This window comes from Aulonocara stuartgranti (genome assembly GCF_965226115.1).
Source record: "Aulonocara stuartgranti genome assembly, chromosome: 10".
Lineage (NCBI taxonomy): Eukaryota > Metazoa > Chordata > Actinopteri > Cichliformes > Cichlidae > Aulonocara > Aulonocara stuartgranti.
Window position 1 is genome coordinate 28,311,601 of NC_138946.1, and position 14,826 is coordinate 28,326,426.

General features: G+C 38.5%; 1 protein-coding gene across 1 annotated transcript in view; it reads left to right on the forward strand.

Annotated features, from left to right (window-relative positions):
* Positions 1-14,826, forward strand: part of alcama (activated leukocyte cell adhesion molecule a) — a 36,855-nt gene that overhangs the window by 15,201 nt on the left and 6,828 nt on the right. The window contains exons 2-12 of the mRNA XM_082549207.1: positions 679-785; positions 1,710-1,929; positions 3,589-3,653; positions 5,812-5,899; positions 6,300-6,470; positions 8,303-8,427; positions 9,538-9,670; positions 11,179-11,291; positions 11,691-11,814; positions 12,203-12,327; positions 14,679-14,808. Coding sequence (XP_082405333.1) covers positions 679-785; positions 1,710-1,929; positions 3,589-3,653; positions 5,812-5,899; positions 6,300-6,470; positions 8,303-8,427; positions 9,538-9,670; positions 11,179-11,291; positions 11,691-11,814; positions 12,203-12,327; positions 14,679-14,808 — 1,401 coding nt within the window. The remainder of the gene's footprint in view (positions 1-678; positions 786-1,709; positions 1,930-3,588; positions 3,654-5,811; positions 5,900-6,299; positions 6,471-8,302; positions 8,428-9,537; positions 9,671-11,178; positions 11,292-11,690; positions 11,815-12,202; positions 12,328-14,678; positions 14,809-14,826) is intronic.

Genomic DNA, 14,826 nt, shown 5'->3' on the forward strand with positions numbered 1-14,826 from the left:
AGGGTGCAAACAAGCAGTACTCAAAATGCCAGCTGTTGCTGTACACATGTTACTGAGGCTACGTCCACACGTACCCGGGTATTTTTGAAAACGTAGATTTTTCTATGCGTTTTCACCTTTCGTCCACATGTAAACGGCGTTTTCGGTCACTGAAAACTGAGATTTTTAAAACCTCCGGCCAGGGTGGATATTTTTGAAAACTCAGTTTTTGCATTTCCGTGTGGACAAGAAAAACGGAGAAAACGCAGAAAATGCAGCGTCAAGGGTGTGCGCCTTTTTTGACGTAATACTGTGCGCCACGTTATTGTTTCGGTGAAATGAATTTCTACAATACTGTTACTGTTAATTGTACTCTCTGCAGCGTTTAAATGCTTACATATACACACACAGTTACTGTCCCTCCACACATACGACTCGGTTCTGCTTCTATGCCCCATCCTTGTTTACTATTTCCCACTGAGGCTTCTAGACTTCTGATTGGCCAACATTTCTACATGATTAGAAATATATTGCCACCATTTCTGCGTTTACGTGTGGACGGGATTATTTTTTAAAACGGAAACGGAAAATCTCCGTTTTCAAAAATACCTGTGTACGTTTTTTTTTCCAGTTAAATGATAGATGGTAGCACTTTATATGTTTATTTATTCTAACAATTTGTGGTCTTTTGTTATGCAGTAAAGGGAACAGCAAACTTGACTACTTTGTATGGAGAAACCATTGTTATGCCATGCAATGGTGGAGCTCCACCACCGAAAGATCTGATGTTCATCAAGTGGAAATATGTAAGTACACACTGACATTGAGTTACTTGTGAAGTAAGCAATCAGCTGTGTGAATATCACCATCCAGTCTAAAGCTGGGCATACACTGTGCAATTTTTTTTCAGTCGCATTATGCAGCTTCTGCTCAAACAGTAGGATTGAATCACAGGGATTAGAAGTTCGTAGGTCACAATGCATGGTCTCACACTATACAGCCCGGTGCTCTGATGCGACCTGTTGTGAAGGCCCACCTTTTAGCACATCCCAGCACACCCACTCACTAAACTCTGAGCCTTCCTTCCTTCATAACACGACCTGAGTGCTCACACTGTGCGTCCATAACATGAAGCTTATAACACAAAATCTGTCTCTCTCTCTCTCCCTCTCTGTCTTTCACTCACACAGACACACACCACCACCATCAACTTTGCTAAATTGCTAATGAAAAACATTGACCAGCCAGCTGCAATGGAGCAGCAATGTCCATCCAACTCTTTTCACGGTTGTTGTGTGACAAATTGCACAGTGTATGCCCAGCTTAAGGGAATGAATAAAATAAAACTATGAGAGAGTGTCATGTCTAGGGCAAAACTTTAGGCTTATGTCCATCATAAATCTACAGCTAGTGTCTTCAAGACTTATTTAAAGAAGTCAGATAAATATGGCTCCACTTAATCCACACTGTAATTAAAGAGATTACCTGGCAAAGATGACCTGTTGAATTTTGCATTATGAGTTAGCAGTGTACACCTATTCTAATTAGCACATATGTGATACATTTGTACGTTCTACTTGGAGAATGCTTGAATGAAAGCTTAAATGCATTGTTTAAAATTGTTCTATTTTTGTGCATGTCTATTTAAATACGCTTGAAGAATGAAGATTTGTACAGATTTGACAAACCCTGTCTTCTTTGTCTTATTCTTCTGTTGCCTTACACTTTAGGAAAAAGATGATGGCACACCTGGTGATCTGTTAATCAAACAGGCTCACAGTGACCAGGCCACAGTTCAGGCCACAGATGGTTATGCTCAACGGGTCAGCATCAATAGGCACTTCAGCCTGCTCATTACCCAGGCCTCACTCAAAGACCAGAGGACTTTCACCTGCATGGTGGTGTCAGACGCCAACCTCATGGAGTATCCCGTCTCTGTTGTTGTTTACAGTAAGCTTAACTACAATCTTGAATTTTGCTCCTCCCCTTATTTATTCACCAAGGCTGTCTAAACTTTATTTTTGTAAAAACAACAAAAACAAAAAACCAAAGCGAGCTTTTGGTAAAAGTGTGACATAATAATATTTCTAATCTTTTTGCAACTTTAATTCATGGTGGCTGTGGCTACAATGTAGCTTCCCCATCACCAGTGTGTGAATGTGTGTGTGAATGGGTGGATGACTGGTTGTGTAAAGCGCTTTGGGGTCCTTAGGGACTAGTAAAAGCGCTATACAAATACAGGCCATTAATGTCAGACTTGTGGTTCTGAAATGGGAGACAGAGCCTTCAGCTTTCAGGCTCCTCTTTGGGGAATCAGCTCCCAGCTTGGATTTATGAGACAGACACCCTCTCTACTTTTTAAATCAGGCTTAAAATTCCTGGATAAGTGGCCTGATTCAGCGATAAAGCACATAGTTAGGCTGGAACAGGTCCTCCTTTAGTAATGCTGCAATAGACCTGGCTTCTCGGGGCTTACCATGATAAACTGGGCTTTTTTGTCCTCTCACCCCTTTGGACGCATCATGCACCACTCTGCATTTAATTAAGGAGTTTTCATTATTCTCTTGCCCTCTTCCACAGCATGTCTTTTGTCCTGTCCTCCTCCCCTCACTCCCAACCAATCATGGGAGATAGCCGTCCCTCCCTGAGCCTGGTTCTGCCTGTTAAAAGGGAGTTTTTACCTCCCGTTGTCTTTTCCCGCCTGTCCCATTTGTTTTTTTTTTTGCCATCAGAATTGTCTAAAGGCCAAGAAAGATGCCCAACGGATTTACTTTACCAAATGGACCATCCCAGCCTTGCCGTATTGGTCTATTTGATTCACCTTTGTTTCTATTGTTTATTTTATTTTATTTCCACCTGCTACACATGTGACAGACATGGCTGGGGGAAAGGAAAGGGAGAAAGAAAGAGAGGTAGGGAAAGAAAAACAGTGGGGAAGAGGAACAGTGATAAAGGGCAAAAAACAGCAAAACAAACAGACAAAAAATACATATATCAATCACCTGGATCACCTGTTGAGAAAGAAAAAAAAGAAAACAAGCAAAAACAAAAGAGAGCAATATAATAAACAACATCATTGCAATAATCTATGTGAATATAAAAATAAATACTAAATATTGAATATTATTGTGCAGCACGTAAGATTGACAGCGCACAGTGTGCTTTGAGGTAGGAGCCAAAAAGGGTGTAGTTTGTGTCTTTGAGCAACCGTGTGTACACCTGTGAGCATGAGCGTGTTTGTATTCAAAAGGTTCCTTCATGTAATGATCTGCTAGAGGGTTTGGGGAGCCATAGCCCTGTCCTCCTGAAGCAGGTATGGAGGAGATCCGGGCTCCAGACATCCAGAGACCCTCAGAGCACAAGAGACCAAGAAAGACCAACGGAAGGGCAACCGTGCCACTCTCTCAAAAAGAGCTGAGGAAAAAGGAAAAACTACCTCCCGTTGTCACCAAAGTGTTTGCTCATTAGTGGTCGTCTGATTGTTGGGGTTTCTTTGTATTATTTTAGGGTCTTTACTTTACAATATTACGGCAACTTTTGTTGTAATTTGATGCAATCTAAAATTTGAATTTAATTCGAAACCTTGATTTTGTCCTTTTGTGTTTGCAGAGAAGCCATCACCAGTGCGGATTATGGACAAAAGTGAATTATTACAGAAAGACAAATTAACAGCAGTAAGTCTCAGTGTTTGTCCATCAGATGTGTCAGGTTGTTCCATGATGCAGCGTGAATTGTGTATACAGAAATGTTTGCAAAATCTAGTTATGCAGTATTAGGTGAGAGAGAGAGAGAGAGAGAGAGAGAGAGAGATTTAGTGGTGGAGAATGCAGAAAGCATGACTTTGTTCTTATAGCATTTTCATTAGATCACAAAAGTCAGTCAATGTCTGTTTTGCCATGAAGGTGACTGTAATGAAGGCAGGTTTTGTTGTTGACAGTCCAGTGACTGCTCCTTCTGAAGGCCACGTCTAATTTTGTCACAATGTGGTTTTTACTTGTGAAAGTACTAAGAGCTTGCTTCAGCATTATACATGAAATAGTATCAGCTTAGACAAGTCTTTGTGGTTTATACTAGGCTGAAACGAAGCTTTATAACATCTAAAGCATATTATACAGTAACCAGTGGCATCATTGTAACATTGTATGTGTAAAATTACATTGTCTGTCTTTACAACAGAGACCTTTCATAAGATTTCTTTTTTCAATTTGAAGTGACTTGCTTCTTTGGTTATCTCTAGGCCAGAATGTGCCTGCTCCGCTCACCTCTGCAAAACCATGTTTCACAGAAACTTGTATTTATACACGCTGTTACTGCACAGAAAGCAGCTGCCGTATTCTCCTGAACAATAGCTGTCGTGACTTAGACAATACAGCTACATAAGGGCTAGTATAAGAGGACTATAGTCAAAACTAGAAGCGAAGACTTTGTAGAGTGGTTTTTTTTATTTGTTTGTTTGTTTGGTTGGGTTTTTTTGCAAGTTTTAACAGTTTTAACTGTTTTAACATAATCCTCTGCATATCTGTATATTCCTGAGCTCCTGTGCTGTATTATCATTAAAATGGTAGTAAAAACCGAAACAATTGTATACTCCTGTCTTCAGCCCAGCTGCGGAAGCCGCAGCACAACATGCAAGGTTAAAAAAATCGAGATGTGCACAATTAGCCAACACACCACAAAGATTGTGTTGTGCGACACATGAGACACCAAAATCGGTGTGCAAAGTTTCATGCTACCATCTGCACCTACCCTGCAATGAACACCCCATTCTGCAGGCATTAAGTAGTAATTGTTTTTAAGCCGAGATGAGGAAACTTTCATAGCAGATAGTATAAACAACTGAAGTAGGGGAAAAAAGAAATTCCAAGCAGTATTGAATGTGTATGTTACATAAGATGTGACTAATGAAAGGAAAATAAGCTGATGGAAAAATAATAAAAAATGGAAAACTTGGCCCCTACAATCACACTTTCTGTTGTATATGTATGCTGCATTTTGCTGGTATAGCTTTGGTCCACTTGTCCTTGAAGAGGAAGGGGCACTGCAGCTCAGATATTTTTGTTTATCTAGATAACGTTTAACTTCTAGAAATTATGTAGTTAAAAGTTAGATGTTTTCTTGAACTTAACCATGTTCTACTTTTAGCTCCGACCACCATGATTGCAGCAGTAGGAAGGAAATATATTTTGGAATAATGTCTTTTATGCTTTAAGTAGTGTTCTAAAGAACCAAGTAAATATTTAAATGGTGATTTACTAAGGGAGAAACACTACCCAAACCTAACTGCCACTCGGCCCTCATTAAATCATGAATAAACTACGATTAACCACAGTTTTTTTGTTTTGTTTTTTAAAAGCTGAGTTCAGTTGTACTGGTCATACCCAGGCCTGATTTTTTTTTTCATACCAGTTGCATCAAGAAATCGCTTAAGTAGCAACTTACAACTTTTCTGACAAATTTAAGTAAATTAAAAGATCAATCTCAATCTAAAGAAACCTCTGATAACAAAGTTATTAACATTTATCAGTTTGGAAAGGGTTACAAAGCCATTTCTAAGGCTTTGCGACTCCAGTAAACCACAGAGATTATTATTTACAATGGGGAAACCTAGAACGCTGGTGAATCTTCCCAGGAGTGGCTGTGTGATGAATCACATCCACTCCTAAGAAGTCAGAAAGGTCAATCAGAGAGTCCAAGTAAATGTCAGCAGTTGTTAAAATTGCTGTACTTGACATATGACATATCTGTGGCATGTTAATGATCTAAAACCTTTAAGTGTGACAAAAATGCAAGTTGGTGTATAATTGTTTATGTTTTGTTTTCTTTCATTTTTAGGTTGGAACATGTGTTGTGGCAGAAGCAAACCCTCCAGCCACTATCAAGTGGAGAAAAAATGGACAACTTTTGAAAGATGATCAAAAATGTAATGCATTTCTTCCCTTACGGTCACCTGTAAACTATCCAGTTACACTGGGGAAGTTGCTGTCATAGATATCCCTCTAGAGGGCATCATATTTATTCAAGAGAATAGCTAAAACGATATATGATAAAATTCATTGCTTACTTGTCAGAAGGAACACAGTAATACATTATAATTATTACATAAATGTTACATAATTTCCATAGGGATTAATAAAATATTCTGATTCTGATTAATAGGAAAGTCCTTGACTTTCATTGTCTAAATCAAAGCAATGTTGGAATAGTAACAGCTGACGAAATCTGTGTGTCTTTGACTGTTTGTCTGTCTGTCTGTCTGTCTGTCTGTCTGTCTGTGTGGGTATGTACATGTGTCTGGTGTGGTTGTCATCTTGCCTTTCCAGCTGTTGTGATCACTAACCACTTGAAGCTGGATCCTGACACAGGCCTATCCACCATGCTCTCCACCCTCCAATATGCAGCCACCAAAGAGGATGCTGATGCAATCTTTGCCTGTGAAGCCACACACACACTGATTAATCAGGAGACTGAGCTGGAACCTTTTCCCATTCACTGTGAGTGGAAGGCAGTGCTGACATCTGTCTGTATCACTGTACTACAACTATATGAAATCTGTTTTTTCCATCTTCTCATATAGAGCTACATTGCCACAAAGTAATTTTAATACTTGTATGCTTAAGGTTTTTAGGAAATAAATGGCTAAAATGCTTTCATTGCTGTTAGATAAGATCCAATGAAAATTTTGGAAGAAATTCCGTAGTGTGTAAAACTGCATGCTTCAACTCATGCACCATGTTTTTTAAGAGATTCCCTTCAAAGGTGTGGAACAGGGGCTCTCTCACTGCAGCAAACCAAACTGTGAATTTTAAAATCTGACAAGAGGAAATGTAAAATTCTTTGCATTTCAGGGATGTTTTCAGTCTTAATATTTTTTTTTTATTATATACACTACCAGACAAAAGTTTTAGAACACCAATTCTTTCCAGTTATTTATCACAATGCAAGGCGATTAAGTCCAATGAATAGCTTAAAATGGTAAAAAAGGTAAGTAGAGAACTGCCAGAGGATAAAAAAATACATTATTTATTATTTAAAATAATAGTTATATAATAGTATAATATAATGTAATAGTGGTCGTAGTAAGCAAGTCTCAGTTTCAACTGTGAAGAGAAGACTTCGACCTGTGGGTTTGACTGGACGAGTTACAGCAAGAAAGCCATTGCTAAGACATCAGAATAAGACAAAGAGACTTGCCTGGGCCATGAAACACCACCATTGGACTACTGAAGACTGGAAGAAGGTATTATGGACCGATGAATCAAAATTTAAAATCTTCGGTTCATCATGCAGGATCTTTGTACGCCTTCGAATAGGTGAAAGGACTGTCAAACTGTCAAACATGGAGAAGGAAGTGTGATGGTCTGGGGCTGTTTTCCTGGATCCAGGTTCAGTGACTTGTACAGAGTGAGAGGCACCCTGAACTAAAACAGCTACCACAGCATTATGCAGTGCCATGAAATACCCTCTGGTATGCACCTAGTTGGTCAGCGGTTCATCCTACAGCAAGATAATGACCCAAAACGTAAGTCCAAGCTATGCCAGAACTACCTCAGGAAAACAAACCAGATGGTAAGCTTGAAAACATGGAGTGACCAGCACAGTCTACAGACTTAAACCCCATCAAGCTAGTTTGGGATGAACTGGACAGAAGGGTGAAAGCACAGCAACCTACAAGTGCCACACATTTATGGGAATGTCTGCAACAGATATGGAAAGAACTTTCTGAAGAATATTTGATTCTATTGTAGAAAGAATGCCACTGGTCTGTTCAGCTGTTATATGTGCCAAAGGTGGCTACTTTTATGACTCCAAAGTTAGAATATATTTTGGTCTATAAATTGATTCCATGATTTCTTTTTCCACTGAATTTGTTTAGTTTTACTATGCTTTCATTTCAGCGTGCAATGAGACATTAAACTGCATAATAAAAATTTAAAAAATTGAAAAAATGGGGTTTTCTAAAACTTTTGACCAGTGTATAGCTGCCATGTTCAATTTACTTTCAGTTTAGCCACAGATTAATCCTAATTACTGCATTTCTCACCTCTCCTGTCTTTTCTGTTACTGGAATGTTAGATTAGATGGAAGGGGGTTGTTGGATAATTAAGTCCTTGCTGGGACTACATCATGGGAGAATTTTATATTTGTGAATTGCTTTCAGTTCATACCTATCGCTCAGTAGATAAAGTACTGATCAGTCATATAATAATAATAATAATAATAATAATGATAATTTTATTTTATACCAATTAAATGAGTTGAGCCAGTTTGAGAGTTATCTATTCGTCAGTTGGAGGTGTCTTTGAATAATATTTCATATTTACAGATCCATCGGAGCAGGTTACTCTCCAGATTATGTCACAGCCGTCCATTATAGAAGGAGATAATGTGACACTAAAGTGTACTGCTGATGGCAACCCTCCACCTAGATCCTTCTTTTTTCACATTAAGGTGAGCCAGATCCCATTGTTTATCTTGCAGATGAGTAAAAATGTTTCTTGATCCACCAAACGGTCAAAAGAGACTTGGCACTTATGTTCACGTAGAACACAAGATTTTCAGGTTTTGGTGGTCAGAGGACCTCCCAAAATGTGATGATCTCAGGTGGAGTTTTGGTTAGATCATTTTTTGACCACATGTAATAACTGATGATGCCACATTATTTACCCACCTGATAAATTCAAATTTAGTTGAGTTTTTACTGGTGTTATAAAAATCTTGACAGACATAAATGTAAACTCCAGCTTGACTGGTTGACATATATTGTACTTAATGCATGCTTAATATGCAGTCACTGACCACTTTATCACATCTGTTCAGCTACTTATTAAGACTAATAACTAATCAGCTAATTTTACAGCAGCAACCTAATGTATTTAAGCATGTAGTTATGATCAAGACGACTTGCTCATGTTTAAACTGAGCGTCAACATGGGGAAGAAAGATGGTTAAAAAGTGTCCTTGAATGTGCCGTTTGATGGTGCCAAAAAGGCTGGTCTAAGTAGTTCAGCAGCACTGTAATTTTCCCACAAAGCCATCTCTAGAATTTACAGAGGATGGTCTAAAAAAGAGAAAGTATACAGTGAGCAACAAATAGCAGCAAATGTCTGTGTGAAGATTCTATGTTGATACCACAGGTTAGAGGATGGCCAGAATGCTTCAAGCTGATTGAAGGCAACAGAAACTCAAATAACCACTTATTGTAACCAATGTGCAATGCAAAAGAGCATTTCTGAAAGTGCAACACTACAAACCTTGAAACAGAACAGTATCAACTGTTCAGGCTAGTTGTGTTGGCATAATAGGGGGATATTGTCTTGGTACACTTTTGGCCCCTTAATAGCAAATTGAGCATCTTTCAAATGCCACAGCCTAGTTAAGTATTTTTGCACACTATGGCCATTCCTTTATGATGATTAAGGCTTTTCTGTGGTCCAACCTGATACTGTCAAGGTCCAACTAATGAAGTGCCCCGTGAGTGAATGTGGTACTTCTAGTTATTATTGTCTTTTTGTCTGTTTTTTTTTAATGGTATTTCTCTTAACTCCTGCTCTTCACCAGGGCACGAAAGTGCTGGTTGAAAATTCGGACAACTACACTGTAACTGCCATCAACAGAAAGGATACGGGTGAATACAAATGCTCACTGGTTGACAACGAGAAAGTGGAGGCCTCCCAGAACATTGTTGTTAGTTGTGAGTACTTATGACATAACCAGAGCTAAAGCATACTATAACATAACAAAGGACCAAGGACAAATGACTGTGGCAGAACAAACAAAATATAATGTTTCCCACCTGGAGTGAACATTTTTTAATTCCTGTTTATAACAAGGCACTTTGTTTACTGATGCTTTTGGGTTGTGTTTTTTTTAAATATGTTTCCAGCTAAAATAATATCCATAAATTTAAAATATTCAGAGGTACAAATTAGCTTAATCTACAGACATACTTAATCATCACTGATTAATTACACTGAATGAGTATGAATATGTTATTCTAGTGTTATTATTGTATCATTATTATTATCCTATTATTACCCCACACACCCAGCCATCCATGTGATGCAAAAGAAAATATGAATCATCAGATCTGGCCACCTTCTTCCTTTGCTCCATTGTCCATTTCTGATGCTCACGTGCCCGTTGTTGGTGCTTTAGGCGGTGGACATAACCCTAACTGGTTTAGAACCAGAATTAAGTTTTTCAGCAGTTTGGGCTATAGTAGCTTGTCTGCTGGACAAGGTGTAAAAACAGCCACAGCTGAAGTTTAGGTGCTGTTTTAACATTGTCCTCTATGGGCAAGGTGGATGGGGGAGGCTGCGCTTCGGTGACATTTCTTAGAGAGAACCATAAATCTTATCTCAGTGAGGATGACACTGGATGAAAGAGGACAACAATTTTTCAGACTACTCTCCAGCCTCAGTCTTTACAGTTGGTAATGTCAACATGCAGTAGTGGGAACATTCAATGAAAAATCTAATTCTTCATAAACTTAAACTGTTACTTTTTGAAAACCGTAAAAGATATCAAAACACAGAGTAATACCTGAAAAGTTAAAGGTCTTGGGGCCCATTAAAAGTTTTGCGTTTTTCTCTAGCTCAAAGTATGCTGAAGTAGTTAAGTTTCAATGTAGGGTGGGTTTGAAGAGGATTTATTTTTTTTAAAAAAATCATAAGAAGTTTAAAAGTTACAAAAAAAAGTAATAGCACACCTCACCAGAGGAAGCTGAACATTTTGGTATCAGAACTTTTTTTGTAGCACAAAGTATGTGGAAGTAGTTAAGTGCCAAAAATGTGCAGCAGGATAACAATCATGTGAATGCTTAAGAGAAAGTTGGCAAATGGCGACACGGTGAATGAATACTATGAATATAATTAGAAGGTGAATCAATAGAGAGTGTGCTTTGGATAGCACAGGATGATTACACTGTGAAATAGACGTCATCTATAAGTTTTCAGAAAACAGGTAACAGGAACAGAAAATGACACTTTACCGCAGTGAGAGCCAACAGACTGAATCAATGGCAGTTTTTTCCTTTGGCCTAAAACGGCCAAAATGAATGAAACACTGTGCTATCACACTAAAGAACAACAAGTGCTATACCGTGATAAAATAATAAATAAACAGTAAAGAAATACATTTTTAAAAATTAACAGAATTGAACTTACTTGACTCTTTTTTTTCTGTTGTATGTGTTGCCAGACCTGGACCTAAGTCTGAGTCCCACTGGAGAGGTTGTGAAGAACGTTGGGGAAACCCTGTCTGTGAAGATAGAGAAGAGTACCTCAGGTGATGCTAAAGAGTTATGGAAAAAGGTAAGGACTGTGTGAATACATTGTTTTTCAGAAAAGAGGAATTTAAAATATTAAAGTAAATGAAATTGTTTGCAAGAAAAGAAGACATTTTCTAACTGCGTCTTTGTGTAATATGGCTGTATAAACTCCATGTTAGCTTCATGATATTGAATTTCCACTTAAGCTAACATTCCTGTGACCTTGAACAAGAGCAGTGACTAAAGAGTAGAGAACTATTTGATATCATCTGATTTACATATCTATTACCTGTCCTTGGTAGGGCCACATGCAAAGGCAGCTGAATAAGTAAAACTTAACCAAATTTGGTGATAAGCAAATGTATATTTTGCTGTTTCACTTACATTAGAGTTAAAGGTCCAGATTATTAAAACATTGACTGTATGTGATGCTGCTTTGCAGAATGGAAAGATGGTGAAGAGACCAGAGTTTAGTAATTTGACCTTTGCCGATGCTGGAGACTACATCTGTGAAGTTTCACTGACTGGTCTGACACGACGTCAGAGCTTTCAACTAGTCATAGAAGGTGAGGAAGAATGCAGTCTTCACACACATTGATACTTGGCAGGACCACTTGGCTTCATATTTTAATACACAATACTGGGGTCGCTGTAGCTCAGGTATTAGAGCAGGTCACCTACTAAATGGAGGGTTGGTGGTTCGATCCCAGTCTACTGTTGATGTTATTGTCACTGAACTTATAGCTTTGAGGCTTCTTTCATAAATTCTCTTGAGCTTTATACCCGATGCACCTTCACTGTAAGATTTACAAGGGCATAACAACTCAACAATGTTTAGTTTGGTTGTCTGAAAAAAAAAACTATATGTTGTAATATTTTGTAAATTCAATTATGTTGCATGGTCTGATGCCAAAGATAATAATGTAAAAAAGAAAAATAATGTGTTTGTATCAGGAAAGCCTCGGATCACCAACCTTACTAAATATCGTGCTGCTGATGGCAAAGACACAGTCCTAACCTGTGAAGCTGAAGGAGTACCAAAACCCCAGTTCCAGTGGAGCGTCAATAACCCAATAAAGGTAAGTGTTGTCATCGTGTTTTAGTACCTTAAGCACATGTCCAGTTAGACAATGGAGAGAGTATCAAAGGGTGGGTCGATCCCTGGCTGCTCCAGTTTATGCAGCTGTAAGATAAAAGGAATAGAAAAGTAGCTTGTATGAACTCCTACCAGAATGATTTTGCTCGATGGGTTTACTGTCAGATTTATTTACAACAGCTTGTGCTGCACAAAGTGCTTTACAAACTAAAAAGGAACTAAATAAGGCACATGCATGACAATGATACAATAAAAATATAAGATCGAAAGAAAAATACAATAAGATAATAAAAACAACTAAGAACAACAATGACTCGAGGCTATTAAAGCAAACAAAAAATTGTTCAAGTAACATGTTCTAGAAGCCAGTCCAAAAAAATGTGTCTTCAGTAGAGATTTAAAATTTTCCAGTGTTTGTGAGTCTGGGACCTGCCACAGAGAAGTCTCTGTTGCTACAAGATTTAAGTTTAGACCTTGAAGTGGATAACATGTAGTCGAAACACGTTCAGAGACATTAGTTGGAAGGTATGGCTTTACCTTGGCTAGCTGTCTGAGATGGGTAAAGCTACTTGACTAGTGACTACTGAACTCAACTGCCTACACAGTTTAAAGGAACCATGAAAGTACACATCAAGGTTTTTAACATTTGTCTTACAATGAGCAGATAAAGGGCCCAGAGTACTGTCGATATTTACTAACAGAGATGCCAAAAATAACCATTTCTGTTTGGTTTTCATTTAGTTTTAAAAGATTTAAGGACATCCACTGTTTAGCGTCTTTAAGGCAATTAGTCTCTTCAAGTCATCTGCAAAACAGTAAAATAAAAGGTTATACTATGAAAAAATAGACCCCAGTGACAACATACCGGGTCAAACAAGGCTGGACCCAAAATTGACCCTTAATTCACCCATAATTAAGAGGGGCTATTTTTGAGCCATGTTCATATAAAAGGTCCTTCCAAATAAGTATGACTGAAACAACTGAAGAACAGATCCTTTAAGGAGGATATCATGGTCAACTGTGTCAAAGGCTGCTGCCAGGTCCAACCACAAGAGGGCAGCAGGTCTGCCAGAACCCACAGTTAATAGAATATCATTAAAAACCCCTAAAAGTGCTGTCTCAGTGCCGTGTAGTAATCTAAAACCAGATTGAAAAATTTCAGAGATCCCATTAAGCCTGCAACTGTGAGTAGACCAATTTCTCTAAAACATTTGAAAGAAAGGGGTGCTTTGAAATTGGCCTGTAGTTAGCCAGAACAGTTGGGCCCAGACTGTGTTTTTTTTAAAAAGGGGCTCACCTATAGCGTCTTTAAAACATGATAGGGAACAACCTGTAACAAGGCCAGTGTTAATTAATCTCTGGATATAAAGACCAGTAATATCAAAAATATTTTTAGTACACTTAAAAATTAATTTAAAATATCAGAAAATCCTTGATGCTTTCACAGCTTAAGTTAATTATCCCAGGATCAAGAAATGCGACACAAAATTGACACACTATTAAACCATTAGGTGCTCGTCTTTTAGGTGCTGATCAAACTTAAGAAAAGTTCTGGTCATAAAATCTGAAAACTCTTGGATAAAGTGCTTATAATTGTGCAAAGGCGCAGGACTATTCAGGTGTAGCTCAAAAAGCTGGATTTCGAAACTTGAGAATGAATAATCCTGCACTGCTTTATGGCAACGGAAATGGGTGTTGAACACTATAGCTAAACCAGCACCACTAGGTCTGAGGGAGGCTGAAGAATGAGCTGGAGGAAGAAAAAGCAACAGACTTGTCACGTAGAAGCCAAGTTTCTGTCAAAAATGGAAAATCCAGCTGCTGTGACTTTAAGTCATTTAATACAAACATCTTGTTTGCTGGTGAGCTAGCATTTAATAGAGCCGGGAAGGGTGCAGACGTTAAAGTATGAGCAAGGGTGCGAAGATTTGTGGGATACATGCTATGTCCAGAGGACCGAAGCTGCTTAGGAAAACGCGACACAAAAGTGACACACTATTAAATCGTAGTGTGGACCAGCTGATCCAATGGCGTGGGATCTCTAGGGGCAACAGGCAGAATCCATCTAATAGTGTACTCATCTGGTCTAGTTCCATAAGAAGCACAGAGATGAGCCCTGATTCTGGCGAGTGTACTAGCCAGCTTTTCCCGTTTCCTTGGGTGCTTCTTCCAGTGTGTAGCATAAGGACATGAGGATCCTAGGACATTTTGAGATATTATATATTGAAAGGAAGAGAACTAACATCATGACACCATTATGTAACTGACAAAGAACATAGAAAATATCCTGTAGAATAGTTAAGCCAATACAATGTGTTGTGTGTGTGCCTTCAGGAGGAGAGCTCCTACATCAATGGCAAAGTGATTCATAAAATCACCATAGTCCCCAAGGAGAACTTGACTATCACTTGCAACGTCAGTAACCGCCTGGGACAACATGCCGAGACAATCAGTGTTTCCTCTGGTAAGTTAATGCTGTGAA